Raw genomic sequence first — 27784 nt, 5'->3', positions numbered from 1 at the left:
ATGTTGGCCTCATAAAATGAGGTAGGGAGGATTCCCTCTTTTTTTGTTGATTCAAATAGTTTCAGAAGGAATGGTACCAGTTCCTCTTTGTATCTCTGGTAGAATTCAGCTTTGAATCTGTCTTGTTCTGGACTTTTTTTTGGTTGGTAGGCTATTAATTACTGCATCAATTTCAGAGCCTGTTATTATTCTATTCAGGGATTCAACTTTTTCCTGGTTTAGTCTTGGGAGGGTGTATGTATCCAGGAATATATCTATTTCTTCTACATTTTCTAGTTTATTTGTGTAGAGGTGTTTATAGTATTCTCTGATGGTAGTTGTATTTCTGTGTAATCGGTGGTGATATCCCTTTTATCATTCTTTATCGCATTTATTTGATTCTTCTCTCTTTTCTTCTTTATCAGTCTTGCTACCAGTCTGTCTATTTTGTTGATCTTTTCAGAAAACCAGTACCTGGATTCATTGAATTTTTTTTTTTTTTGAAGGGTTTTTTTGTGTCTCTATCTCCTTCAGTTCTGCTGTGATTTCAGTTATTTCTTGCCTTCTGCTAGCTTTTGAATTTGTTTGCTCTTCCTTCTCTAGTTCTTTTAATTGTGATGTTAGGGTGTCTATTTTAGATCTTTCCTGCTTTCTCTTGTGGGCATGTAGAGCTATAAATTTCCCTCTGCACACTGCTTTAAATGTGTCCCAGAGATTCTGGTATGTTGTATCTTTGTTCTCATTGGTTTCAAAGAACATCTTTATACCTGCCTTCATTTCGATACTTAACCCAGTAGTCATTCAGGAGGAGGTTGTTCAGTTTCTATGCATTTGTGCAGTTTTGATGAATTTGTTAATTCTGAGTTCTAATTTGATTGCACTGTGGTCGGAGAGAGAGTTTGTTGTGATATATGTTCTTTTACATTTGCTGAGGAGTGCTTTACTTCCAATTATGTGGTCAATTTTAGAATAAGTGCAATGCGGTGCTGAGAAGAATGTATATTCTGTTGATTTGGGGTGGAGACTTCTGTAGATGTCTATTAGGTCAGCTTGGTGCAGAGCTGAGTTCAAGTCCTGGATATCCTTGTTAACCTTCTATCTCATTGATCTCTCTAATATTGACAGTGGGGTGTTAAAGTCTCCCATTATTATTGTGTGGGAGTCTAAGTCTCTTTGTAGGTCTGTAAGGATTTGCTTTATGAGTCTGGATGCTCCTGTATTGTGTGCATATATATTTAGGATAGTTAACTCTTCTTGTTGAATTGATCCCTTTACCATCATTTAATGGCCTCTTTGTCTCTTTGGATCTTTATTGGTTTAAAGTTTGTTTTATCAGAGACTAGGATTGCAACCCCTGCTTTTTTTTGCTTTCCATTTGCTTGGTAGATCTTCCTCCAACCCTTTATTTTGAGCCTGTGTGCATCTTTGCACGTGAGATGGATCTCCTTAATACAGCGCACTGATGGGTCTTGACTTTTATCCCATTTGCCAGTCCATGTCTTTTAATTGGGGCATTTAGTGCATTTACATTTAAGGTTAATATTGTTATGTGTGAATTTGATCCTGTCATTATGATGTTAGCTGGTTATTTTGCCCGTTAATTGATGCGGTTTCTTCATACCATCAGTGGTCTTTACAATTTGGCATGTTTTTGCAGTGGCTGGTACCGGTCATTTCTTTCCATGTTTAGTGCTTCCTTCAGGAGCTCTTGTAAGGCAGGCCTGGTGGTGACAAAAATCTCTCAGCATTTGCTTGTGTGTAAAGGATTTTATTTCTCCTTCATTTACGAAGCTTAGTTTGCCTGGATATGAAATTCTGGGTTGAAAATTCTTTTCTTTAAGAATGTTCAATATTTGCCCCCACTGTCTTCTGGCTTGTAGGGTTTCTGCTGAGAGATCCGCTGTTAGTCTGATGGGTTTCCCTTTGTGGATAACTCGACCTTTCTGTCTGGCTGCCCTTAACATTTTTTTCCTTCATTTCAACCTTAGTGAATATGACAATTATGTGTCTTGGGGTTGCTCTTCTTGAGGAGTATCTTTGTGGTGGTCTCTGTATTTCCTGAATTTGAATGTTGGCCTGCCTTGCTAGGTTGGGGAAGTTTTCCTGGATAATATCCTGAAGACTGTTTTCCAACTTGGGTCCATTCTCCCCATCACTTTCAGTTACACCAATCAGACGTAGATTTGATCTTTTCACATGGTCCCACGTTTCTTGGAGGCTTTGTTCGTGTCTTTACTCTTTTTTCTCTTGTCTTCTTGCTTTATTTTATTAATTTGATCTTTAATCACTGATACCCTTTCTTCTACTTGATCAGATCAGCTATTGATGCTTGTGCGTGCGTCACGAAGTTCTCATGCCATGGTTTTCATCTCCCTGAAGTCATTTAAGGTCTTCTATACACTGTTTGTTCTAGTTAGCCATTAGTCTAACCTTTTTTCAAGGTTTTTAACTTTCTCGCGATGGGTTTGAACATGCTCCTTTAGCTCGGAAAAGTTTTTTATTACCCACCTTCTGAAGCCTACTTCTGTCAGCTCATCAAAGTCATTCTCCATCCAGCTGTATTCCGTTGCCGGTGAGGAGTTGTGATCCTTTGGAGGAGAAGAGGCACTCTGATTTTTATAATTTTTAGCTTTTCTGCTCTGGTTTCTCCCCATCTTTGTGGTTTTATCTACCTTTGGTCTTTGATGTTGGTGACCTTCAGATGGGGTTTTGGTGTAGATGTCCTTTTTGTTGATGTTGATGGTATTCCTTTCTGTTTGTTAGTTTTCCTTCTAACACGTCCCTTAGCTGCAGGTCTGTTGGAGTTTGCTGGAGGTCCACTGCAGACTCTTTTTGCCTGGGTATCACCAGTAGAGGCTGCAGAACAGCAAATATTGCAGAACAGCAAATATTGCTCCCTGATCCTTCTGCCGGAAGTGTTTTCTCAGAGGAATGCCTGCTTATATGAGGTGTCTTTTGGCCCCTACTGGAAGGTGTCTCCCAGTTAGGCTACAGGGAGTCAGGGACCCACTTGAGGAGGCAGTCCATCTGTTCTCAGAGCTCAAATGCCGTGTTGGGAGAACCACTGCTCTCTTCAAAGCTGTCAGAACGGGATGTTTAAATCTGCAGAAGTTGTCTGTTCCCTTTTGTTCAGCTAAGCCCTGTCTACTGAGTTGGAGTCTAGAGGCTGTAGGTCATGCTGAGCGGAGGTGGGCTCTGCTCAGTTCGAGCTTCCAGGCAGCTTTGTTTACCTACTGAAGCCTCAGCAATGGTGTACGCCACTCTCTGAGCCAGGCTGCCGCCTCGCAGTTTGATCTCAGACTGCTGTGCTTGCAGTGAGCAAGGCTCCATGGGTGTGGCACAGGAGAGAATCTCTTTGTCTGCCGGTTGGTAAGACCTTGAGCAAAGCGCAGTATTTGGGTGGGAGTGTTCCGGTTTTCCAGGTACAGTCTGTCACGGCGTCCCTTGGCTAGGAAAGGGAAATCCCCTGACCCCTTGCACTTCCTGGTTGAGGCGATGCCCCACCTTGCTTCACCTTTTCAACTTGTCTTCCATGGGCTGCACCCACTGTCCAACCAGTCCCAGTGAGATCAACCAGGTACCTCAGTTGGAAATGCAGATATCACCTGTTTTCTGCATCGTCACTCTGGGAGCTACAGACTGGAGCTGTTCCTATTTGGCCATCTTGGAAGGGATCTAGGATTTAAGGCTGAGAAGTCCAAGATGAAGGGTTCACATCTGATGAGAGCCTTTTTGCTGGTGAGGCTACAGTCCCAGGGCAATGCAGAGCATCATATGCCAAGTGGGCTCTACCCAGGTAATTTTTGTATTTTTTGTAGAGGCAGGTTCTTTCCATGTTGCCCAGGCTGGTCTCGAACTCTTGGGCTCAAGTGATCCACCTTCTTTGGCTTCCCAAAGTGCTGGAATTACAAGTGTAGGCTATCGCGCCTGGCCTATATTCGTTTATATCCTTTTATAATTCTGATCTACTTGAGTTTTAGACCAGTGCTACTCAACCTGCGATCTTCAGATTAGTGCTGGTCTGCAAACTGATTTTACTGGTCTGTGAAGAAGTAAAACCAAATTCAGAGAAAGCATTTAGAAACTTTTATATCTAATTGACATTACCTAATAAGCATATAATTTTAAAAAAATTAATTTTCATTGCATTTTACAAAAATTTTTCTCTCCAATGGATTGGCAGTTTAAAAATGGTCTCCTGTATCACAGGTAGATTTAGAAGTATTTTGTTTAGACTTCTTTTATTCTATTCCTTGTATCTCTTAACTGCTTTTATATAGTTTTTTTCTGTGTCTTTGAACTGCATTTTAGATGGATTTTTAAGAATTAATTCACTAATTCTTTCTCTATTTAACTCTTGCACTTTTACACTGAATTAAATATTTTAGGCTGGGTGTGGTGACTCATACCTGTAACCCCAGCACTTTGGGAGGCTGAGGTAGGTGGATCACCTGAGGTTAGGAGTTTGGGACCAGCCTGGCCAACATGGCGAAACCCCGTCTGTACTAAAAATACAAAAATTAGCTGGGCATGGTGGCAGATGCTTGTAAACCCAGTTTCTTGGGAGGCTGAGGCAGGAGATTGTTTGAACCTGAGATGTGGAGGCTGCAGTGAGCTGAGATTGCTCCACTGCACTTCAGCCTGCATAACAGAACAAGGCCTCATCTCAAAAAAAAAAGAAAAAAAAATTGTTTATGTTTTTTATTTCTTGAAGTTTTATGTTTTATATAATATTATTGCTTGAAACATTCTTAATGTGTGCTCTTTCCAAAAGTGGAATAATCTGTATGCTAATTTTGCCGCGTCTTTTTTGTGATGGCTCTCTTTTGTGTGGAATCCTTGAATTTTTTTTCTACTTTAGTGTATTTTGGAAAGGTGTTGGATTGAGGCTTGAGTTGAAGTCATTTTCATTTTTTTGTGAGATGAAGTCTCGCTCTGTTGCTAGGCTGCCTGGCTGGAGTGCAGTGACTCTTGGCTCTCTGCAACCTCTGCCTCACGGGTTCAGGCGATTATTCTGCTTCAGGTTCCCGAGTAGCTGGGACTACAGGCTTGTGCCACCACACCCAACTAATTTTTGTGTTTTTAGTAGAGATGGGGTTTCACCATGTTGACCAGGATGGTCTCCATCTCTTGACCTCATGATCCACCTGTCTTGGCCTCCCAAAGTGCTAGGATTACAAGTGTGAGCCACCGCACGCGGCCTGAAGTCATTTTCTTTCGCAGAGGATTTGCCTGTGCTTTCTCCAGTTGCTTGCCTAGCGGATTAAGAATGCTTTAAATATGGGGTTTATTGGATGTCATATGAAATTTATTGGATCATACAAGTAGGGTGAATTTAGTGTGAGAACCTTTGTGAAGGCCACTTTGTGGTTACATTTGCAGGAGAATTGATAAAACATTCTAGAATTGACAGAATTACAGAGATGGAATACAGATTAATGGTTGCCAGGAATTAGGAATGGTGGGAGTGCCAGGGATCAGGCTGTTGGTGTGACTATACAGGTGTTACAGGAGGGAGATCTTTGTGGTTCCTCATTGCTATTAACACGAGGATGTACCCCTTGAGAGCACCAACTTTATGTAGGTGTTTGCTTGTGATAGACTCCTTAAAATCTTGTTTCCTAAGCCTTGTGCAGCCATCAAAATGTAAGCTCAGTTTTACCAAAGTTAGGCATATATTGTCAGGATGAGAACTGGTTTCTCTGTTTGCTTACTGTTTTGTAAGGTTTCTCCTTTATTTATAGCTTATATGTATACTACACTTTCTTGCTAACTAAACCCTTAAATAGATTTTTTTTCCTCTAAGTTTTAAAGTTAGATTTGAATAGTGTCAAGGTACCTAGCTTTACATACTGCTGGAAAGCAGTGTCCCCATCTATCTACAACTTAGTCTTATAAAGCAGCGGTCCCTCCTTTTTGGCACCAGGGACCAGTTTCGTGGAAGACAATTTTTCCACGGATGGGGTTGGGGATATGGTTTTGGGATGAAACCGTTCCACCTTAGATCACCAGGCATTAGATTCTCATAAGGAGCACACAACCTAGATCCCTCACTAAAGATCACTTCTTTAGTTAGCAAGAAAGTACAGTTCACAATAGGGTTAGCAGTCTTATGAGAATCTAATGCCACTGCTGTTCTGACAGGAGGCAGAGCTCAGGTGGTAATGTGAGCAATGGGGAGCAGCTGTAAATACAGATGAAGCTTTGCTTGCTTGCCTGTCGCCCTGGGGGTTGGAGACCCCTGTTATAAAATATGGCTATTTTATGCTTCACTTCTCTTATATTCTTATTATGATGGTTATTTTTCCTTATTTCTTTGGTTTTTCATTCTTGTAGAGGCCATAACAATCTACTTCTCGTTTTGTTTTATAGTCTTGTTTCCCACTGTTTTTTTGTTAGCCATATTATGACTTATTGAAGAATCATGTATTATAGCAACAATTCTTTTATTCATATCCTTTTATACTGATTAAATGCTATCTCTTCTTTTTGGTTCGTACTGGTCCTTCTAGCACTGTTGACGTTTTGGGCTGAATAATTGATTTTTTGGGGCAAGGGGTCTTATCCTGTTTATTGTATGTTTAGGTATGTTTAGGGATGGTAGGTTTAGGTATGTTTAGCTGCATGCCTGGCCACTGCTCACCAGATCCAAGTTATATTTCTCATGTGGGACAACCTAAAGTTTTTCTAGACATTGCCAAATGTCCCCTGGGGCGGTATCTTCCATAGTTGACAACTACTATTGTATTCCTATATGATTTTGGTCTGAGACAAAGAGCCCTTTCTGATTATGCCTGCCTGATGTGACTTTTTATGTGCTGGATTTTCTGTAGTATACATTGTCTCAATTATACATTTATCTTTTATTACATTTTGTTATGAATTCCCATCATTCCCTCCCTTTTCTCTCTCTCTCTCTCTTTTTTTTTTTTTTTTGCAGACAGGGTCGCACTCTGTCGCCCAGGCGGCGCCCACTGCAGCCTCGACCTTCCCAGCTCAAGTGATCCTCCAACCTCAGCCTCTTGGGTAGCTGGGGCCATAGGCGGCACACACCAGCATGCCTAGCTAATTTTTTGTATTTTTAGAATAGACAGGGTTTTGCCATGTTGTCCACTGATCTCAAACTCCTGGACTTAAGCAATCTGCCCACCTTGGCCTCCCAAAGTGCTGGGATTACAATTGTGAGCCATTGTGTCCGGACTTTGTTGTGAATTTCTAAGTCATTTTCTAGAGGACTGGGACCATCCATTTCACTTTTTTGTTTGTTTGCTATTTTGGCCAACTCCATGCACTTGTTAGTAGCTGTGAATGTATTTTCCTTTGTTTTTCCATTTCTTCTATGGTGATAATGGGGATTTTGGAAAGTAAATCACTAGAAAATATGGAAAATTTTGAAGCATTCTAAATTATGAGACTCTATTAATGGTAATTACGGACTTTCAGACAATAGAATTAATGCCAATGTAACAATTCTATGTGTATCCAGTAACAGCTCTGGAAAATTCAGGATAATTCAAGATAGTTTTAAAAATATAAGAAACATATAATTTCTGTTAGATGTGTCTGTTATACAAGTAACCAGAAAAATGTGCAGTAGGGTAGAAATTTTAAAAATAGACTGAGAAATATAGAAAGTGGAAGGATTTGTAGAAGCATGATGGACAAATGATTAGTTCCACAGAATGAGATGAGCAAAGTAATCAATATGTCGGGGTACATTGTTAGGAATGATGGATGTAGCATCTGGTTAGGAGTGACTTGTGCAAAGCTGACAGACGTGATATGTGAATGCTAGTAAGTTGAATACAAGTTGGGCACAGAGAAGTTGGCTTCTTAACACTGCCTAAAGAGAAACATCTATGTTTTGCCCCAGTTGGTAAAGATACAGCTCAGGAATAGATGCCCCATGACATTGTTTAAATCAGTGAATTCTAGGTAATAAAATAAATTGAAGCCTGAACCTAACCACTTTTCTAAGGTGGCTGATTGCTTCTTTATCTGTGCCAAAATTTTTATGAAAAATAATCAATAAGCATAGTATATAGTCATTGTAGAAAAACTAGAAATTAATGAAATGTATGGATAAAGTAAAATTTAGTTACAGTTCCCAAAAGCAGAGCTAAACCACTAGTATCATTTTAGTTTTTATTTTCTTAAGTTATATATATATATATACACACACACACACACACACACACTAGTTTTTGTATTTGTATATATGTATATTGATATGAAATGGGTTATTGTATATGAAATAGTTTATATTGTGTTTTTTTATTTAATACTGTGAACAGTTCTCCATATCAGTAAAATTCTTCAAAGTGAGATTTAGTGAGTACTTGGCATTCTATTCTGAGATTATCCCTAAATTTAACCATTCCCCTATTGTTAAATGTTGTTTTCCTTCATTTTCATTAATATAATTTGTAGTGAACTTCTCTAATGAAAATCTTTCAGTACCTCTTTCATTTTCTTTGAAGAGTTGTAACTTTTACTGCAGACTGCCTCTTTTAATTCACCTCACAAAATTTATTCTGTCTTCCTTAGTTACAAAAGAATCCCAGTTTTATAGCTGAGTGTATTGACAGTGTTACAGACTACATTGCCTGGCCTTCCAAGTGGTTCAGTGTGACCAAAGGACTAAGTTTATGGTTTATGAGATATAAGGTGGAATGTTATGTGAGAGAAGGGAATAAGGAAGGCTTTCCTTCCCCTTTCAGACTTCTTTCTGCTGCCTACAATGTAGGTAGATTAGCTGGAATTCTCATAGCCTTCTTGGAATATGAGGTGACTTTGAATAGAAACAGTATATAGTAGAGCAAAAGGGTGGAAGGAACTTGGGCGCCTTATAGTTGGAGCTGCCACATCAGCCTGTGATTTTCTTCCTCTGGACATTTACATGGGAGGAATAAGTTTGTCTCCTCCCTCCTTTTTCCCTTCTCCTTGTTATTATTTGATTATTATTTTTATTGATTTGGGAGGGATGTGACCTAATCCTAGCTGATAAAGTATACCATTATTTAAAGCCTCTATGTGATAATGTAACAGGTCAAATATAAGAAAATATACATTTTTGTCATGGTAGAATCTATAGCTGTATTGAAAACTGAAGTCAGTATTTAGACTGGAGAAAGACGCTTTGTGTTGAAAGGAAAAACACTTAAAATGTTACAGAAAATACATAATTTCTGGAACTATTTGATAATATATTGCCGAATTTTGTTCTCAAATGCTGTTAATATTTATAACAAATATTTCAGAAAACACTTGATAGCTTTTAGGCAAAAGATGAAACATTGAGGACTATATATTGTATGAGAATCGCATCCCTATGAATTTTTATCAAGTTATTAAATATGATAGCTAGTAACTTTGATGAGGTCAGTTCATAAATGTAGCTTTTGCTTTGTTTTGAGACAGGGTCTTGCTTAGTTTCTCAGGCTGTAGTGCACTGACATTATCATGGTTCACTGCAGCCTTGATCTTCCTGAACTGATGCCATCCTCCTACCTCAGCCTTCTGAGTAGCTGGGACCACAGGCACTTGCTACCATGCCAGGCTAATTGGAAACATTTTTGTAAATAGGTGGGATCTCTCTATGTTGCCCAGGCTGGTCTTGAGCTGTGTGCTCAAGTGATCTTCCTTGGTTTCTGAAACTGTTGGGATTACAGGTGTGAGCCACCGTATCTGGCTAAATTTAGCTTTTAATGCTCTCATATTGTTGAAAACATTTTGATTTATGAAATTTTTAGAAAACATTTTTATGACTGTAGACTTGCTGTTTAATATTGATTCTAAGAAAGGTAATCATAACTTTAGTCAAATAAGTGAAGAATACACATTTGAAAAAATAAGATATTTTTGGAGCAGTTTTAGCTTTATAGAAAAATGGAGCAGAAAGTACAAAGGGTTCCCATATACCTAGTCTCCCAAGGATACACTTTTTTATCCAGGATATTTCACTATGCATATTATATACAGAAAAAAGACTCTACATCTATTAACCAAATATATATTATTTTATAATAGGAAAACCTACATGTTACTTTAATTCAGGGTTTCCCACCCTCATCACTACTAACATTTTAGGCTAGATAATTCCTGTGGTAGGAGCCATCCTATGCATTGTAGGATGTTTAGCAGCTTCCCTGACCTCTACCCACTAGATGTCAGTAATTCTCCTTAGTCGTGACATGCAAAATGCCTCCACGCATTGCCAAATGTCCCCTAAGAAACAAAGTCACCCTTAGTTGAGAACCATTGCTTTAACAATATAGGTGTTTTAGAATTTTCTCTGTTTTTCAGGTTTGGCCTAAATTTAAGGGCTCTGTAGCTTTATGAATCTTCCCACTGAAGATTGTATAGGCAAAATTTGGATCTTTTCTGCCACTTGGGCACTGTGGTCAGTATACATAATTTTACTGGGCGTCAGTTTCCTTCACTGTAAAATAGGTAAAATGTTACGTAACTTGAAAGATTGTTGTGAGAGTTCACTAAGATAAATTACATAAAACACTTCAATTAATTAGTAAATTAGATTAGTTAATTTGCTTCTCTTCAAATGTACTATATTGTTTTAATGTAGTCCCTTCAGTGTGTCAAAAACCTATCACAAAGTTGTTATTTCTGTGGGAAAGGCTGTCATAACTTGGGATCTACTATTTCTGGATATAAAGAATGCTATACTATGGGTAAATAAAAGCTTTGTTAAATGAAGGCTGATTTATGAGGTCACTTGTGTTTTGAACCTTTATGATACCCTAATTAGATTGTGACTACATTCAGATTCTAACAGTTAAGTCATCTCATCGTGTTCTTTCAAGGACTTTGAGCTTCCCAGATTGAAGATAGCATTAGATGTCAGCCAATCACTTTGTCCTTTGAAGTTTTTGTCTTTCATATCTGAAATCCCGCCAATTGTAACAGCTTGTGTGTCAGCCTCAATAGAGGAAGTTGGATACTGTCAAGCTGAAGTTAGTCCACTAAAGACTTCTAAATCTTGACATAGTTTATGACTAATAATGTCGACTTTCCATTATTTTTAGAATTGTAAAACATTGTCCACTAGTGAATGAAATGCCATCTGTAATAATTAAGGCTATTCTTACTGTTCTTCTGCAGAAAATTTCTAGAGATTTGGTGAAGATAGGAAAACTTATATTGTAGGTATTTCTTTGAAAAAGAAGTGTAAGAATATCTTGAGTGTCCAGTTGTTTGAGGGAAAATATGTTAGAGAAATATATAAAATATCGAGGAGGTTGTATTATAATCATATTAATGATGTATGAGAACTAATCTTATACAGTCTTTTAAACATTGAAAATGTGTTTGTATGTGTTGAGATGAGGATTTTACCAATAGTATTGAAAAATATTTCTAATTCTAACAAGGATTGATCTAGCTTGTTTACATTTGCTTATTTAAAATTATCAAAATCCAGAAAATCATTGTAGCTTTGTAGGTTGTGATATGTTTGGGTGACTTATTGTTTAGGTTATTTTGCAGAATTATTTATTTGCTGTTTTATTTATGTATTTCATTATTTATTTATTTGATTATTTAGTAAATTATTTATCTGATGAATTATTAATACATCTTCATGACATCCTTTAAATTATTTATAACTTAATTTTGAGTTTATTGCTTTTAGACGCTGCATTGTTACTGACTAGTTTTGATTTTTTTCTTTGTGGTTCTTGAAAATTAAAGTATCAGCTCTAAGGCAAAAGTATATTCATTGTAATGCTTATGGATTTTTTTTTTTAATTTATGGCAGAGATAAAATTTCAGCTTTGTTTAGCTTTACATTTACCTGTTTAGAGTTATCAGTGATAGAATGTTTGTGTGTTATGTACATACTCATTTTAGAGTCACTTACATATTAATGATATAGCCTATCATTTGTAAACAGTGATTGAACATGTAAACCTCAGTCTGCATTACTCTTTGTGTCTTTAAAGGACAGATCTGCATTTCTTACTTGTTTTAGAATAAATAAGTCTTGGTTATTTTATTTTAATGGCAAATCTGTTTTACTACTGGAATATTTTTAGGAAAGTTCAGAGAAATGAAGTCCAACTCAGATTTGGATTCCTGACAAATAAATTTGACTGCTGTAGTCTTTGTTTTTTTAAATCCCCCTTGTATTTGTATTTGGAAAACATCAGGATGTTTATGTAAATCTTTATATATAAATTTTGTATATCAGTCATAATGACATTTCTCATGGAAGTTTTTATATTTAATGAATGAAAATGGACGAAGAGCTTTATAAATGCAAGCTATAGTTTCTTTGACTTAGCTAATAATTTTCTTGTGTAAAGTTTCTATTTTTAATCAAATTTGAGATCATTTCTTCTGATTCTATTTCATAACATAGAGCAGTTATCAGGGTTCTCGTATTGGAAGGGTTTAATGAATAGGTTAAAGTACTCATTCGGGTGAGTGCCATATGCATAACATGGTCTTTATTTTGTGTTTGCTTGCAGTGAATTACTATGTACTTTACAGTTTTCACACTTCAGAGAGAAACTGCATTGTACATTTCAAGTTGAGATGCTACTGAAATATAGTGAAAATGGCCTCTGTAGACAGGTTTCACTATAAAATTGTAAATTATGCATACATATATCCAAATTTCTTATTTTGAAATATTGAATATATGAATATTTAATTGGAATGTTGCTTTAGTATCTTCATATGCTTGTCTTAAAGGAAGTGTTTTCCTTTGATTTATATACATGGATTTAGAAATGTGTGTATCATACATATCTGTGTCTTTTCTCTTCTGGTGATGAACAACCACAGATACTATTAGATATGGCATTTTCTTTTAAAATGTGCTTCAGTAATGCCAATGTGGCCTTCTTTTGAAAAACAAAAAATAAAAAGGTTCCTTCTCCAGTATTGAATAAGATCTATATTAACTGTCATAATCTACTCAGCCCCCATTATTAACATATATTTGGGGAATGCTAGCTGTGTCATCCATCCAAGTGATCTTTCCTTGCCATTATTAACATATATTTGGGGAATGCTAGCTGTGTCATCCATCCAAGTGATCTTTCCTTGCCATTATTAACATATATTTGGGGAATGCTAGCTGTGTCATCCATCCAAGTGATCTTTCCTTGGAAGATACACAGATGTGTGCACAGACACACATGCACATGTGAAATTTTCTTATGACATCAAAATAACTTTTTAGGACTTGTTTTTGAAAAGAGACATTAATGTAGACTTTTATAATAATACTTAGTATTGTTGATTTCTTATGTGCAGATATGGAGCTCATATCTTTTACATGGATTATTTGTTGATCTTCACAGTGATATAAGTACTGTTCATTTTTGAGTTGAAGAAATAGAGACTTAGCGATGTTAAGTAGCTTGCTCATTGCCACACAGCTGAAAGTGGTGGGGCTGGCATTGGGACTCATTTACTCTGACTCAAGGTCCTTTTTGTGGCCCATTACAGTTTTGTATGCATAGATAGTACACCGTGGTTTTTAACCAAAGTTGTTTTACTTTTTTTAGAGAATACTGGTATTTTCCTCTAAATATTTAACTTGCAAAGTATATTCATTTTGTATAACATTTAGTCATCTTTCTTTCTTTTTTTTTTTTTTCTGCCCAGCTGGCACATTTATTGGCATTAAACACAAGACCCTTCCCAGCACCAGGAGGCCATACCCAAAGCCTTGTCCCTCTGCCCCATTTCTGCAAAAACTCTCAGGCCTTAGCAGTAGCCTGAGCTGCTCCCAGGGCTGTCAGCTGCTGAATCTTCTGACTCATCATTTCCATGACAGCCTGTTTCATGGCATGCTTCTCCTGAAGAGCTGGTTGGATTTTCTCCATCTGTTTGGTTAGAAAATCTATCTTCCTCTTGAAGAAGTCCTTGGCATCCTCAGCTGTCTTCTCTACATAGTACCCAGTTCCCACATCGATGAGCACATGTTCCACATCATGCAGCTTTCCAGGGACATACATAGAACTCGTCAGTGGGACAAGTAATTCTTTCCCCTCGTTGCTCTTGTTCAGCATGGTCAGACAGTCCTTGGCTTCCACATACTTGGTCTGTACCACTTTCAGCTGGGCAATGGACGTGGACAAGAACTCCACTTCCTGGTCCAGCTGGTTCTTGAGCATTTCTAGCTGCGGCAGATTCAGCTCCGTGATGTTAATAGACTGCGCCATGTTGGGAAGGAGGACTAACGAAGAGCTAGTCATCTTTCTTAAACAGCAGACGAGTACTTGAGCCTCTTGAATTTTCTGATTTAATTCTTCTTGTAATACTGTATTATTGAGGAGAAATTACATACAGAAGAAGAATTTGTGCTTTGGGGATAGTGTTTGCCTGGTGGATGTGCAGCACTCATAGCAGGTCTTTTGATTCTTAAACCCGAGGCATTTCCAGGGCTCTATTAGGTAAAATTTAATTTCCTTAAAAAATAAATGTTCTTATCAGGGTCACACATGTACATATTGTTAAAAGAATGATTAAGTGCTTGATGCCTGAGCTTTTATAGAAATGACCACAAACACTATTAATCCCAAATAGTCTTCAATACAGTTAAGCATTTTAACATGCGCATAAAAAGGACAAGAAAGCAATCAATTGTAATTTTAAACTTTTAGATGTAATTATTTAAAATATTCTGGGGAGCCTTAAAAAGTAAGGAAAGATGTTGTGAATTAGTATGAGACTAAGAGGAAAAGATCTTTCCAACCTGTTTTCTACTTGAAGACAGAGGGAAGCCTCTGTCCTGGGTCTTAAATATTCAGAGCACATCAGAGAACAAATGGATTAGATGGCAACAGAGTTTGGGTGATACTGGTATGAGTGCCATAAGTAACTGCATCTGTATGACCGCTAGGGTACTGTATGAATCACTGAAAGTTTTTCAGTTAGAAAGATTTTTCAAGTAAATAATGTTACAACATAAAATCCTAGGAACACGATTTATTAATAGGAAATATTTTAATAACTAGGTTAATGATGTAATTTATCTTATAATCCAGGAGAGTTTTGAGAATGAAAGAGTATACTGTAATATGTAAGGACCACAGGTATGAATTGGGACTTTCCTGGTCAAATGGGGACATATGGTAGTACCTGAACTTCTATTGAGTAATTCTAATAGTCTTGTAAAGTGTATGTTTAACAGGACTCTTAATTCATGTGTAATATCTTTAAGAATGTTTTCTTTTATGATTAAACTAACTTCTCTTGTGGCCAGTATTTATGTTAGCTAATGTAGGCATTTTGTAATTGACTTTAGTAAAGGATAACTCTGATGTTTTATGGCTTTTGGAACCTATTTTCAAGGTGACAGTTAAAGATGATTACTTTTGGGAGCAGAACAATAAGTATGGCAAAGTTGATCATACTTTAGTGGATAGTTCTAAAGTTTTTCTTCATGTAAAGCATTATAAGTTTTTTCAAAAATTATTTTTTATTTTATTTAATTTTATTTTTCTAGAGATGGGGTCTTGAACTCCTGGGCTCAAGTGATCCTCCTGTCTTGACCTCCCAAAATGCTGGAATTGCAGGAGTGAGCCACCATGCCTGACCTGTTAAAGACATTTTTGTGCTTCCTTTGCCTTGTAAATCTTCTAATTCAGCAGTTCCCAACCTTTTTGGCACCAGGGATTGGTTTCATGGAAGACAATTTTTACATGGACGGGTGGTGGGGGGTAGGGTAGGGATGGTTTCGGGAAGAAACTGTTCCACCTGAGATCATCAAGCATTAGTTAGATTCTCATAAGGTGCGGGTAACCTAGTTCTGTTGCATGCACAGTTTACGATAGGGTTTGCATTCCTATAAGAATCTAATGCTGCTGCTGATCTGACAGGAGGCGAAGCTCATGTAAGTAATGCGACTGATGAGGAGCAGCCTAAATACAGAGGAAGCTTTGCTGGCTGGTCTGCTGCTCAATTCTTGCTGTGTGGCCTGGCTTCTAACAGGCCGCCTACCTGTACGAATCCATGGCCTGGGGGTTGGAGACCCCTGTTCTGATTTATAGTATGTTTGACATTTTTGTGAAATCTAATCCTGTTTGTTATACCTTTAGAATTTATAATTTCATGTTGGATGATACAGTGGTCTTTTCTTTCTTTAAAAGCATGTTACATGTCACTCATATTGATAAAGTTGGCAATTTTGCCAAAACATTTCTGGAAACAACTGTTTTTCCTTGGTAAAATTCTGTGTGGGAAAATAGAAATCTCTAGATAAGAGTAACTTAATTTTTTTTTTGTATAGTTTTCTTTTTAATTTCCTCCTGATATGTATTTATCTGACATGGCAAATTACATTATTAAAGTCATAGTTACATTGTACAATTTTAATTTTTAGTTTTTTGTGTTTAGAACATATATGACTTGTTAAGTTGAACCAGGTAACCAGAGTGGCATATTTGTACTTGAATGTGCATTGAACAATTTGAAAAATTCTTGTGCAATAAATCTTATTCATATGTATAATATGAGAACTTTTTCTTTGTTCAGAAATGCCTATTATGCCTAACAAAAAAGGAAAGAACTGTCCATATATTCTCCCTCAAGTTAGTTACAATATGAAGCACTTCCTGAAATACTTTACTATAGTTCTAAGAGTAATACTATGTCTTATGTGTGGGCTCTGAGAGTAGCTTCTTTATAATTATGACAAGTAAAAGTACAGCCAAAGGTCATGGTAAACACAAGATTTCTTTCATACCTCATCCATTTTGTGGACAGCATATGCAATAGTTTGGGTCCTGGCACTGATGTTTTAGTAGAGCAATCAAGGTTGTTCTCATGGAAGTGTTTCAAATCTCTTTCTGCCTACCTCCCATGTGGTTGCAAAATTTGGCATGAATATATATTTGAATTCTGGACTAATTAAATAGATCCTTATTAAATTTAGAGTTTGCAAACAAAAAAGGGAACCCTGTTATACTTCAAGGATTTCTTAGGCCGTTACATAACAGTGATATATAGAAGCCTTTAATAATACTAAATACTATAGTGACTTGATACAGTGTCTCAGTATTGACCATCTTAGTACTGATGTTGTTCATAGAAACAGTAAAAACCAAACAACATAGCAATAACAACAAAAACAATATCACACAAAGTATATAAACGACATGCCTGTAGATGTACAATCTATTGATTAGATCCTATATTTGACTTTAATTTGGCTATCTAAATAAAAGAGTGTTAAAAAGGTCATATATAGGAAAGCCTTTTATTAAAAAATGAATAGCCAGGCGCTGTAACTCACGTCTATAGTTCCCAGCACTCTGAGAGGCTGAGGCAGGACGATTACTTGCGCCCAAGAGTTTGAGATCAGCCTGAGGGGAACATAGGGAGATCCTGTCTCTACAAATATAAAAATAAAAAAAATCAGCCAGATGTGGTGGATTGTACCTGTGGTTCCATGCTGAGGAGGGAGGATTGCTTGAGCCTAGAAGATTGAGGCTGCAATGAGCCGTGATCACCCCACTGCACTCCAGCCTGGATGACATAGCAAGACCCTGTCTTTAAAAAAAAAAAAGAATATGCATATGTTCTAGAGTGATTGTATCAGATCTCTTTAAGTCATTCTCAGTACACAGTACCAAAAAATGCATCTAAATAAAGAACATTTAGATGAGGATAAAATTGATGAATTAAATTTTTTAGTAAAACTGATAAGTGTTTCCTTTGTACTTTTTTTTATTGTTTCGACACCCTAGTATGCTTTTTCTTACTGTAAGACTTCTAGAATAACAGTTTTCAAACAAGGTTGGTGCTGCTCCATAAGGGAGTTTCACAAATTGGTGTGGGGTTTTCACTTGTCACGATTGTGAGAGTGTTTTTGGCATTTAATGGATGGGGACCAGGTATGCTAGGTATTCTGCAATGCAAGGGCCAGCCAGTCTCAGACTACAGATTTTTCCAAGTATCGCACAACTTTTGAATGTCTACTTGACTAAACTCTATTCAAAGATAAATCAGTAATACTTCACTATATAAAAATATTGATGTTTTTATAAAATGAAGAATGATAATTTAGGAGAAATTTGTGTGGAGGGGAAGCTTAAGTAAAATAAATAGTCTAAATATTATTGTATAATGTACTTCACATATTCTTTCCACTTCTTAATTTATAGCATTTCTTTTTTTTTTTTTTTTTGAGACGGAGTCTCGCTCTGTCGCCCAGGCTGGAGCGCAGTGTTGCGATCTCGGCTCACTGCAAGCTCCGCCTCCAGAGCTCACGCCATTCTCCTGCCTCAGCCTCCCGAGTAGCTGGGACTACAGGTGCCCGCCGCCACGCCTGGCTAATTTTTTGCGTTTTTAGTAGAGACGGGGTTTCAGCATGTTAGCCAGGATGGTCTTGATCTCCTGACCTCATGATCTACCCACCTCGGCCTCCCAAAGTGTTGGGAAATTTATAGCATTTCTAAGTAGGTATTTAGTTGAAAAGTTTTCAGTTCAGTAATACAGTTACTGAGAGCTGAACAATTGCAAATATACAGCAGGATTTTAAGGCTTTTTTCTTTTTTTTTTTGAGGCGGAGTCTTGCTCGGTCGCCCAGGCTGGAGTGCAGTGGCGCCATCTCGGCTCACTGCAAGCTCCGCTTCCTGGGTTCACGCCATTCTCCTGCCTCAGCCTCTCGAGTAGCTGGGACTGCAGGCGCCCGCCACCACACCCGGCTAATTTTTTTGTATTTTTAGTAGAGATGGGGTTTCACTGCGTTTGCCAGGATGGTCTCCATCTCCTGACCTCGTGATCCGCCTGCCTTGGCCTCTCAAAGTGCTGGGATTACAGGCATGAGCCACCACGCCCGGCCTAAGACTTCTTTTAACAACAAAGTTAATTTAAAATTTGTGCATCTCATTAAATTTTATCGATTAACACGGATTTTTAAAAAAATATTTCATGATTGTCATTTTAAATATTGAAGTTTCATTTTTTAATGATAATAAATACATTGTTAAAATTGCGTATTAAAATTACTTTTGTGTTGCCCAGTCTTCAGTATTGTTCTGGTCCTGTTTCCAATAATCTATTATAAAACATCTCTGTAACTTATTGCATTACATTTCTTTACCTGTTCCATTCTGCCTCAGCCTCCGAGTAGCTGGGACTACAGGCGCCCGCCACCTCGCCCGGCTAGTTTTTTGTATTTTTTAGTAGAGACAGGGTTTCACCATGTTAGCCAGGATGATCTCCATCTCCTGACCTCGTGATCTGCCCGTCTCGGCCTCCCAAAGTGCTGGGATTACAGGCTTGAGCCACCGCGCCCGGCCTACCTTCTGTTTTAAGACGGTATGGTCTCTGTTGCATTACAGAGACTTCATGTGTGTATAACTTGACAATGTGGCAGGAATTCTGGGATAGATAGTCATACTGTCCCACATTTTAGCAATCTCCTCAGAGATTGGATAGCTTTACTGTGTTCATATCCGTGGATCCCAACTCATTTTTTTTTTTTTTTTCTGTAACTTTTTCATTATATGGAAGTAGGCCCTAGGAGAAGTTGAAATGACTCTATTTTACTCTCAGACTTGATTAATGGTTTGGGTATAGAATTCTAGATTGTAGATAATTTTATTTTAGATATGGAAGGCTTTGTTTCACAACATTCAGTGTTACTACTGAGAAATCCATTGCCACTTTTTTTTCCCCCTATTTTTTTTTTCCTGGCTACATTTGGCCTGTTCTTAATATTCTAGAAGGCTTTAGGATTGTTTCTTTATCTCTGAAATGGATTTTATTCATTATTTGTAATGAATCTTCAGAGGACCGTTTCAAGAGCAAATGTCTTTCAGTTTGGGGATGTTATCTTGAATTATTTTGTTTCCCTGTTTCTGTTTTTTTAATCCCTCTTTTTCCCTCAGTTCTCTTAGTTGGAGGTTCAGCACCAGTGTAGAAGTGGGATGTGTGAGGTTGAGTCATTGCCCGATTGTGGGCAGAGTGATTTGCTGCTTCTTCAGTGTCTTTTCTGATATGTTCTTTTATGAGTAACTTCTTTTAATAAGTTATTCATCTGTTTTCCAAAAATTTGTGATCTTGTTTCTGTTTTTCTCTCCACTTCCACTTTTTTGTCCTTGTGAAATACACCTTAAAAAATTATTAACTGCCATTTTAGTAGGGTTTTGGGTGGGAGAAGAAGTAATTTCGTGTGGTTAATCTGTGTTTAGTGAACCAGTTGTTTTGTGTATTCATTTTCCAAGATGCAGCTCTTGAAAACTTTCTGTGATTCTTTAGTAATCTTACCTCACCTCCTACATACCTTATTAGAGCACTTATTATGCCACAGTATAGTTACTAGTTTATTGCTTATAATAAGAACAAGAATTGTCTTATTTTTATCAATATATATTTCTTAATGAAAACGTAAACAAAATGCAGAAATGAGATAGATAATAGATAACAGTACAGTTTAGTCAGAAGGATTGAAATTATTTCTTATTTTAATGCTATTTCAATTAATGTTTGATAGATTTTTAAAAACGTAATGGAGATTTATTTCTTTTAGTAAAATACTAATACTGTTGTCATCCTGGAGTAATCAAAAAATGTCTTTATATTAAAGCTAAATGGCAAAGTAGTCATGAGAGTTTCATTGCAATGGAGAATCTTTCTTGATGCATTTAATTAGGAATTAAGCTACAAGATATTGAAAAAAAAAGAATGACTAGTGGATAGTTTTACATATTAAGGAGAGTACAGCAATATCATATGGTAAAGGGCAAAGAAGACAGAAAAAGTCTTATCTTCTTCTGTTAGCATATCATTTCAATCATTCCAAATAGTAAAATAATAAATTCTAAGGAGACATCTTTTTGTTCTGTGAAAACGTGTCATATCCACAGACAAAAGGAAAACATCTGAATTAGGCACAAGATTTGGTTAAAAAAATCTTTGTCACTCTCTTGATGAAATGTCACCATCATAATTACCTATTGTCTCCTTTTGGAAGTTTTCCTTTGATCATAATATTTTGTTCAGTTTCATTGATTTTTAACTTTAAAGGTAGGAAATATAATTGGTTTAATTTAAACTGTTTAACTCATGACTTCGCTTTCATTTAAGTTAAAATAAGTGAATCAGCAAATAGGTATTGAGTACGTACAGGACCCTGTTTGGTATGCAGTGAAGTTGAAGAGATACTTACTTTAGGAAGATGTCTTTTCTTAAAAAGCTGTATGCATGTAAAGAGTGACAGGTGTAAGGATTAGTAGGATAGCAAATATCTTGAAATTGTATATGATCAGTTACCAATGAATGGCCCAAATGGAGTTTCTGCTAGTTCAGCTATCTTCAGTTGAATGTTCACACATTCCTAAGTCGTATCTTAGGCATGATGTATATAAAGACAGAAAGAATTAATACTTGATACAGTTACTTAACAGTGTTCTGAATTTTATTTTTAATAATCTTTTTTTTTTTAGCCATAGTCTGAGTTAACTGTAGGGCCTGTTCATTTTTATGCTTGTGTTTGCTTACTTGTTAGAAATGTTCTTAAAATTGCATAGAATTACTTTGGGGATATTTAATTTTTTACTTTTTGATTCCTATACATACTATATAATCTTTTCATCAAACCATTCAAATTTTAAAAATCAGAGATTTTACACCAAAAACATACAGATAGTAAGTTTTTGCTGTATACTAGTATTTTGTTTCATAAAACATAGTTGGCATTCTTTATTCTATGTTCACATATTTTTACTTAAGTTCAGCATTCATACATTTTCAAGAGTAGTTTCAGGATAAAATTAAATATATACTATGTTTTTTCACTCAGATGAACTCATTTTCCCCATCTTGTGAACAACTACTTCTTTAGAGTTTATTAAAATGTTTTCTTGAGTGTTCCGCTTAGACCATCTCTGTCACTTCATCTCCCCCACTTCCATCTTTTATTGATTACTTTCTATGTTATATGGAATCTAGTGTACACAAACAAAGTTTATGAAAAGCTCAAACCCAGTGCAGGAAGGTCCTAGAAAAAAAAATATAATTATGTTATTGTATAAACTTTAAAAATGTTGTCTAGGAAGCTAAAACTGCTTAACAGATGTGATTGCTTCATTGTGTTTCAAATTTGTGCCAGTCAGAGTTGATAGGATTTGATCACACTCTAGTAGATTTATGAGATAAATTACAATATTGCATGACATACTTCAGATAGAAAAACATCAACATAAGTTGGATATGATTTCTCGTTTAAGATAACAAGCTAGTAATTTTTTGAAATCAGATGGTTGCTACTTTGAGAGAATATCAGTTTTTATGGAAATTAACAATATCTCTCATATTTTCTTCATGGTGACAAAAAGTATATTAAACTTTAGTTTGCATGTACAAATTTAATTGTAAATGAGAGCCATTTTGTTTCTATTTCGCAATAGATGACCTGTCAGATTTTCGAAGGCATATAAAGAAATGGAGTTGGACTTAAAAGAAATTTGGCTGCACGAAAGGTTAACACAAGATGAAAAATCTTACACTTGTGGTACTGAATTTCATTAAAGTAAGATTTCAGTTGATATGTCCAAAGTCTTACTAGGATTTCTTTTTTTTTTTTCAAATGCATAGAAGTTTAATACCTCACATAACAAAGAAAATGGAAAAGAACTTACTAATGAAGTGACAGGTTTCCTGAGGGAAGTCAGAGCCAAGGAATTGGGAGTCAGACTCTCAAGCCTGTTTGTTCTCATAGCAAATGACAGAACTATTTATTTAAAAGCCCCTTGATGAGAATATCTTTAACTTCATTCAGGAGGTCTGCAAGGTGGAGTCCTTCAGTTCATTTTTGAAATAAAAGCATGAGATCTCCTGAGAATTTGCCTTGAAATTGTTACTAAATCAAGTAACTTGTGAAAAGAGGGTAGAATTTTTAGTTTCTTAGATTTAAATTAAAAGTTTTTAGAATATGAAGACTGGCCAAACCAGTGATTTTAAAGAAGATAGGCCCTCACGTTTCAGGTAAGAATACTATAAAACCTTTTAAGTTTTTTTCAGAAGAGAATTATTCATTTTGTGGCTTAGATTTTAAAATTTTAGAAAGTACAGGCTGGGTGCAGTAGTTCATGCTTGTAATCCAAGCACTTTAGGAGGCTGAGGCAGGCAGATTGCTTGAGCCACGGAATCAAGACCAGGCTGGGCAATACGGCGAAACCCCCCACTCTGCAAAAAAAAAAAAAAAACAAAAAAACATACAAACATTATCTGGGCATGGTCCACATGCCTGTAGTCTCAGGTACTCAGGAGGCTGAGGTGGGAGGTTCACCTGAGCCTGGGTGAGGCTGCAGTGAGCCACGATCACACCACTGTACTCCAGCCTGAGTGACAGGTGAGACCCTGTCTTAAGAAAAAAAAAAAAAAAAAAAGAAAGAAAGAAAAGAAAGTACAGAGAATAAGTAGAACAGGCAAACATATATTTACCATGCAGGATTAGTATGCCACCACATGTATTTTTTTAAAAGATACTTTTAAAGTCTTTCCCTTCCCAGAGATAACTACCTTACTGAAATTGGCTTATATCTTTCCTGTTTTTGTATTATCACTACATTTATGTCTCCATTAACATTAAATGTTCTTAAAGATTACTTAACCGAAATATTCTATTATTTGTTGTTATTCTATTATTTACATTTTTTCCCCTTCTTATCCGTCATTATTTCTGAACTGTTACTTGCTGTGAGTTTTACATCTGGTTGATTCATTTTAACTGTTGTGTAATATTTCATGATAGAACAGCATCAAAACCACAATTTGTATATCTGTTTCTCTTTTGACAGACATTAAGGGTCAGGATACTTTGCATAGACTTCTTCTACAGATATTCGTGGAACTCTGTAGGGCTCGGTGTTTTCAGCACACGGACAAGCTGCCATCAGTTCTTACAGCATTGTATCCAGGTTCTGGCACTAGGCAGTATCCTTAGGCAATTTGATACCACTAGAGCGGTATATTGCTTTCTTTTTTCTTACTGAATTTCCTGTCTTTACAAGCCGATCCACTGTTTCCATTCCTGGCAAAGACTTGCAGACAACACTGTCATGCTTTTCTTTTTAAACAAATGTTCTCTGAATCCTCCCTACCTCCTAGTACAAAAAAAAAAAAAATAAAATCTCTATATTATTTGCATCTGTTTAAAAAAGATGCCTTTAAAAAATAGATGTTTTCTAGTTTTTATATTTTTGCTTTATTGTAACCTGCAGGAGGCTAGGACCTGTGCTATTTGGAGTTTATTTTGCCACAGCAACGTGTGTGCTGGATCTGTGCATAAATAAGACATGGTTTTGCTTAATATGAACAATATGATTTTGTGCCCAGGTATATAATTCTTTCAGTTAGCAGTGAACTCTTGAGTATTGAAAAAGATATATTCTTATTTTGTGAACATTTTGGAACGTTTTTAGTCATTTAAAAATTGTGTAATGTAAATTGCATTCTTTAGATTCAGATTTATATTATCATTTTCACTAGTTCAGCTAATTTAATTTTAAGGTGTTTTATATTTTGGAAAAAATCATGTATTAGGTAGAAGTCAGATATTTAAACATCTATTACACACTTAAGATTTGGGTTGTAGTGCACTCTCAAACCATTGAAGAGAAAGCTGTCAGTTTATGAAATTCTTTGTATGCCCAACAGCTTGAAGCTAGCTTATAGAATGCCGAATATTAGACTATCAGTTTTATTAACTCTTTCACTTAAAGTATTTCTTCTTGAAATAAAAAAGAAACTTCAGTGAATTGCTAGGTCTGGATCATTTATTGAATGTTAGTAGTTTCAGAAAGGTGAAAAATATTTATGCTGTGTAATAAACAGATGCTGCTCTAACAGTACAATACGTTATGTACCAAAAATGATCTCTGTTTTCATCAGAGATGCTGATTTAATGAGACAAGACTAGCTTACATCAAAAATGGATTTAGGATGTAATTTTTGCTTTTTGTATGTTTTTTCTACATAATTAAGAGACATACCTTTTAACATCATTATCAGGTTTGGGGAAGAATGTTTATTTCTTCGATTTTCACATCTATTTTTGAATTCACAGGAGTTTGTAATTGTCCTGTAAACCCATTCAAAATAGCTATTAAAATGCCTTAAAGAAGATGCCTTGTTTTTTGCTTTATTAAATCTACTTTGCATGAAATTCATATAGGTCTTAACTTTTATACCTTTTTTTGATTAAGGATACTAAATATTTTCTATAATTTGTGGGACAGTTTGGGGGAGGCAGTCAGTCAGTCAGTTGACTATTGTGAGATGATGATGCTTGAGGTTTAAAATCTCTGTCACACATTGTGCTTAGGTTGCCTTTTTGGTTTGCTGTCCAGAGTCACTGGAGTCTTTTCATCTACGAGAGAAACACTTTGCTAGGCTCTGCTTTCTTGTTCACTTATTCCATGAGCACCCTCAAACTTGACTGCAGTTGCTGACTTTGAGTCCTTCTTTTTCATCTGTATTGTACATCTTTGATTGACATGTTTGCCTTTACATATGGTCAGGTAATTTTATATTTGGAAAAATATTCCTATTGTGTGTTTTATTCCACCGAACCTAGCAGAGTTAAATGTAGTTTGGATGCATTGGGAAGAATTAATGATTGGAAGATACAGAGTTGGTAAATTATTTATTCTGGCCCTGAGGAAGCTGAAAAGCTGAGTGAAAGACTAATAAATCATTTGTGGTAGTGCTGGTTGTCACTTCCAATTATTTTAGACGTTTTTGTGATAAACTGCAGCACCTGCTAGATATCTGCACACCCTCCCTTGATGCTAGTGGTGCAGCTTGTTTAGTTGATTATCAAAGGCAAGTTTGTGTAAAGTTTATTTACGTTGGAAAGGAAATTACTCTTTTTGAGTCAATTTTGTTGCTTTTCCTCATTGTTTTGAATGCTATGAAAAAATTTCCCTGACATGGCCAAGAATCTGGAATATGCCTACTACTTTAGCCAGGAAAGACTGTCTTTATCTTTTATTAAATACTTGAAGAATTGAACTTCTTTATTATTCCCAGACTAATTGAAAACTACATCAACTGAGATGATTAGTATGCTAAAGATCGAATCATCTTTTTGGTACCAATTGATAGAGAACCACTGTTGCTGCTTGACCAGGCTTTTTTTCTTCATTCTTTGTTTATAAAGGCTGAGATTTTGTAACTACTATCCTAAAAGGTAGTGAGATCCCCCTTTCCACTGTTCCTAAACTCTGCTGCTGAGATTCTTGAAGAGGCAGAGAAGAATTGGAAAGAAAGCACAGCCTAGACTGGTCTGGTTCTAGCAATCTTGAAACACGACTACTCTAAAACTCCTTGGAAAATAAATCCTACACGCCTGTAATCCTAGCACTTTGGGAGGCTGAGGTGGGTGGATCACCTGAGGTTAGGAGTCCAAGACCAGCCTGGCCAACATAGTCAAAACCTGTCTCTACTAAAAATACAAAAAAATTAGCTGAGCATGGTGGCCTGTGCCTGTAATCCCAGCTACTTGGGAGGCTGAGGCAGGAGAATCTCTTGAACTCAGGAGGTGAAGGTTGCAGTGAGGCGAGATCACACCATTGCACTCCAGCCTGCGCAACAAGAGCAAAACCCTGTCTCAAACAAACAAAAAACATGGGACAGTCGAGAGGACTCTTAAAGATATATACATATACCTTGAATAATCTTGATAAGTGGTCTTGTATTCATTGAGTTGCATTTTTACTCACTGACGTGCTTCTCCTCATCAAACATTTATTAAAGCTTATATGTGCCAGCCCCCTGAAACAACAATTACTACTATAATAACAACTCTTTTTGGAGGTTAGTGTGTGCCATGTACTATTCTTAGCATTTTTATATGTATTAACATATTTTAATATGACAACCCTATAAGATATTTATTATTCCTATCCTTATTTTACCAAGGAGCCCTATGGAGTGATAAGGCAATAGTGATTTAGTTTTTTTCTTTAGGGTCTACAGAAAGTGGGAAACATTCATGGTAAATCTTAGTTAATTAGGTTTAGGAATTTCAATCCAAGTAGTATAATAATAACTATCATTTATTGAAGATTTAATTTTGTATTTTGTATTATATATATCTTATTTCACTTTTAACCCCTGAATAATAAGTGATTATTATCTTCTTTGTCATTGTATTAGTCCATTCTCATGCTGCTATAAAGAACTGCCTGAGACTGGGTAATTTATAAAAGAAAGAGGTTTAATTTACTCCTAGTTCCACAGGTCTGGGAAGGCCTCAGTTGAAACTTAACGTGGAAGGGGAAGCAAACTCGTCCTTCTTCACATGGCAGCAGGAAGGAGAAATGCTGAGCAAAATTGGGAAACTCCCTTTTAAAAATAATCAGATCTCATGAGAACTCACTCACTGTCACGAGAACAGTACGAGGGTAACCACCTCCATGATTAAATTACCTCCCATTGGGTCTCTCCCATGACACATGGGGATTATGGGAACTACACAATTCAAGGTGAGATTTGGGTGGGGACACAGAACCAAACCATATCAGTCATGATGGTGAGATTGAATCTTAAAGAGGCTAAACTACTTGCCCTGGATTGTGCAGCTTGGAGGTGGAGGAGCTGAGATTCGAGTTAGAATCTGACTGCCTCCACACTCTATTTAGGGATTATAAACTCTACTTCCTGTGGAACTTGGTAAGCCACAGAAAGTGGGGAGGAAAGTTGTCTAGTGAGCAGCTGGGGAGCATTGACAGCAGTGGGACCAGAACTATGAATCTAGTGATTTTTTTTTTTTTGAGATAAGTTAAAAATCTAAATTTTTATGTGAAATGTCAAGTTT

At 36.4% G+C, this 27784-nt stretch overlaps 2 protein-coding genes across 3 annotated transcripts in view; one reads left to right on the top strand and one right to left on the bottom strand.

Annotated features, from left to right (window-relative positions):
* The window catches only part of TBC1D5 (TBC1 domain family, member 5), a 582411-nt gene that overhangs the window by 42084 nt on the left and 512543 nt on the right, over nucleotides 1-27784 (top strand). The window lies entirely within an intron of this gene.
* LOC105505771 (prefoldin subunit 5-like) lies at nucleotides 13591-14199 on the bottom strand. 2 transcript variants are annotated; one of them, XM_011933722.1, is made up of 2 exons: nucleotides 14095-14174; nucleotides 13600-13971 (listed from the first exon to the last, which is right to left on the bottom strand). In XM_011933722.1, exons 1-2 carry the CDS (start codon nucleotides 14172-14174, stop codon nucleotides 13710-13712), a joined length of 342 nt encoding a protein of 113 aa, XP_011789112.1. In that variant the 3' UTR covers nucleotides 13600-13709. The 2 variants fall into 2 exon arrangements, with proteins under 2 accessions (XP_011789111.1, XP_011789112.1); XM_011933721.1 differs by having other exon boundaries at nucleotides 13591-14199.

This window comes from Colobus angolensis, unplaced genomic scaffold, assembly GCF_000951035.1.
Source record: "Colobus angolensis palliatus isolate OR3802 unplaced genomic scaffold, Cang.pa_1.0 Scaffold129, whole genome shotgun sequence".
NCBI lineage: Eukaryota > Metazoa > Chordata > Mammalia > Primates > Cercopithecidae > Colobus > Colobus angolensis.
The sequence above is the reverse complement of the archived record's forward strand: the minus strand, read 5'-3'. Positions and strand labels throughout refer to the sequence as shown.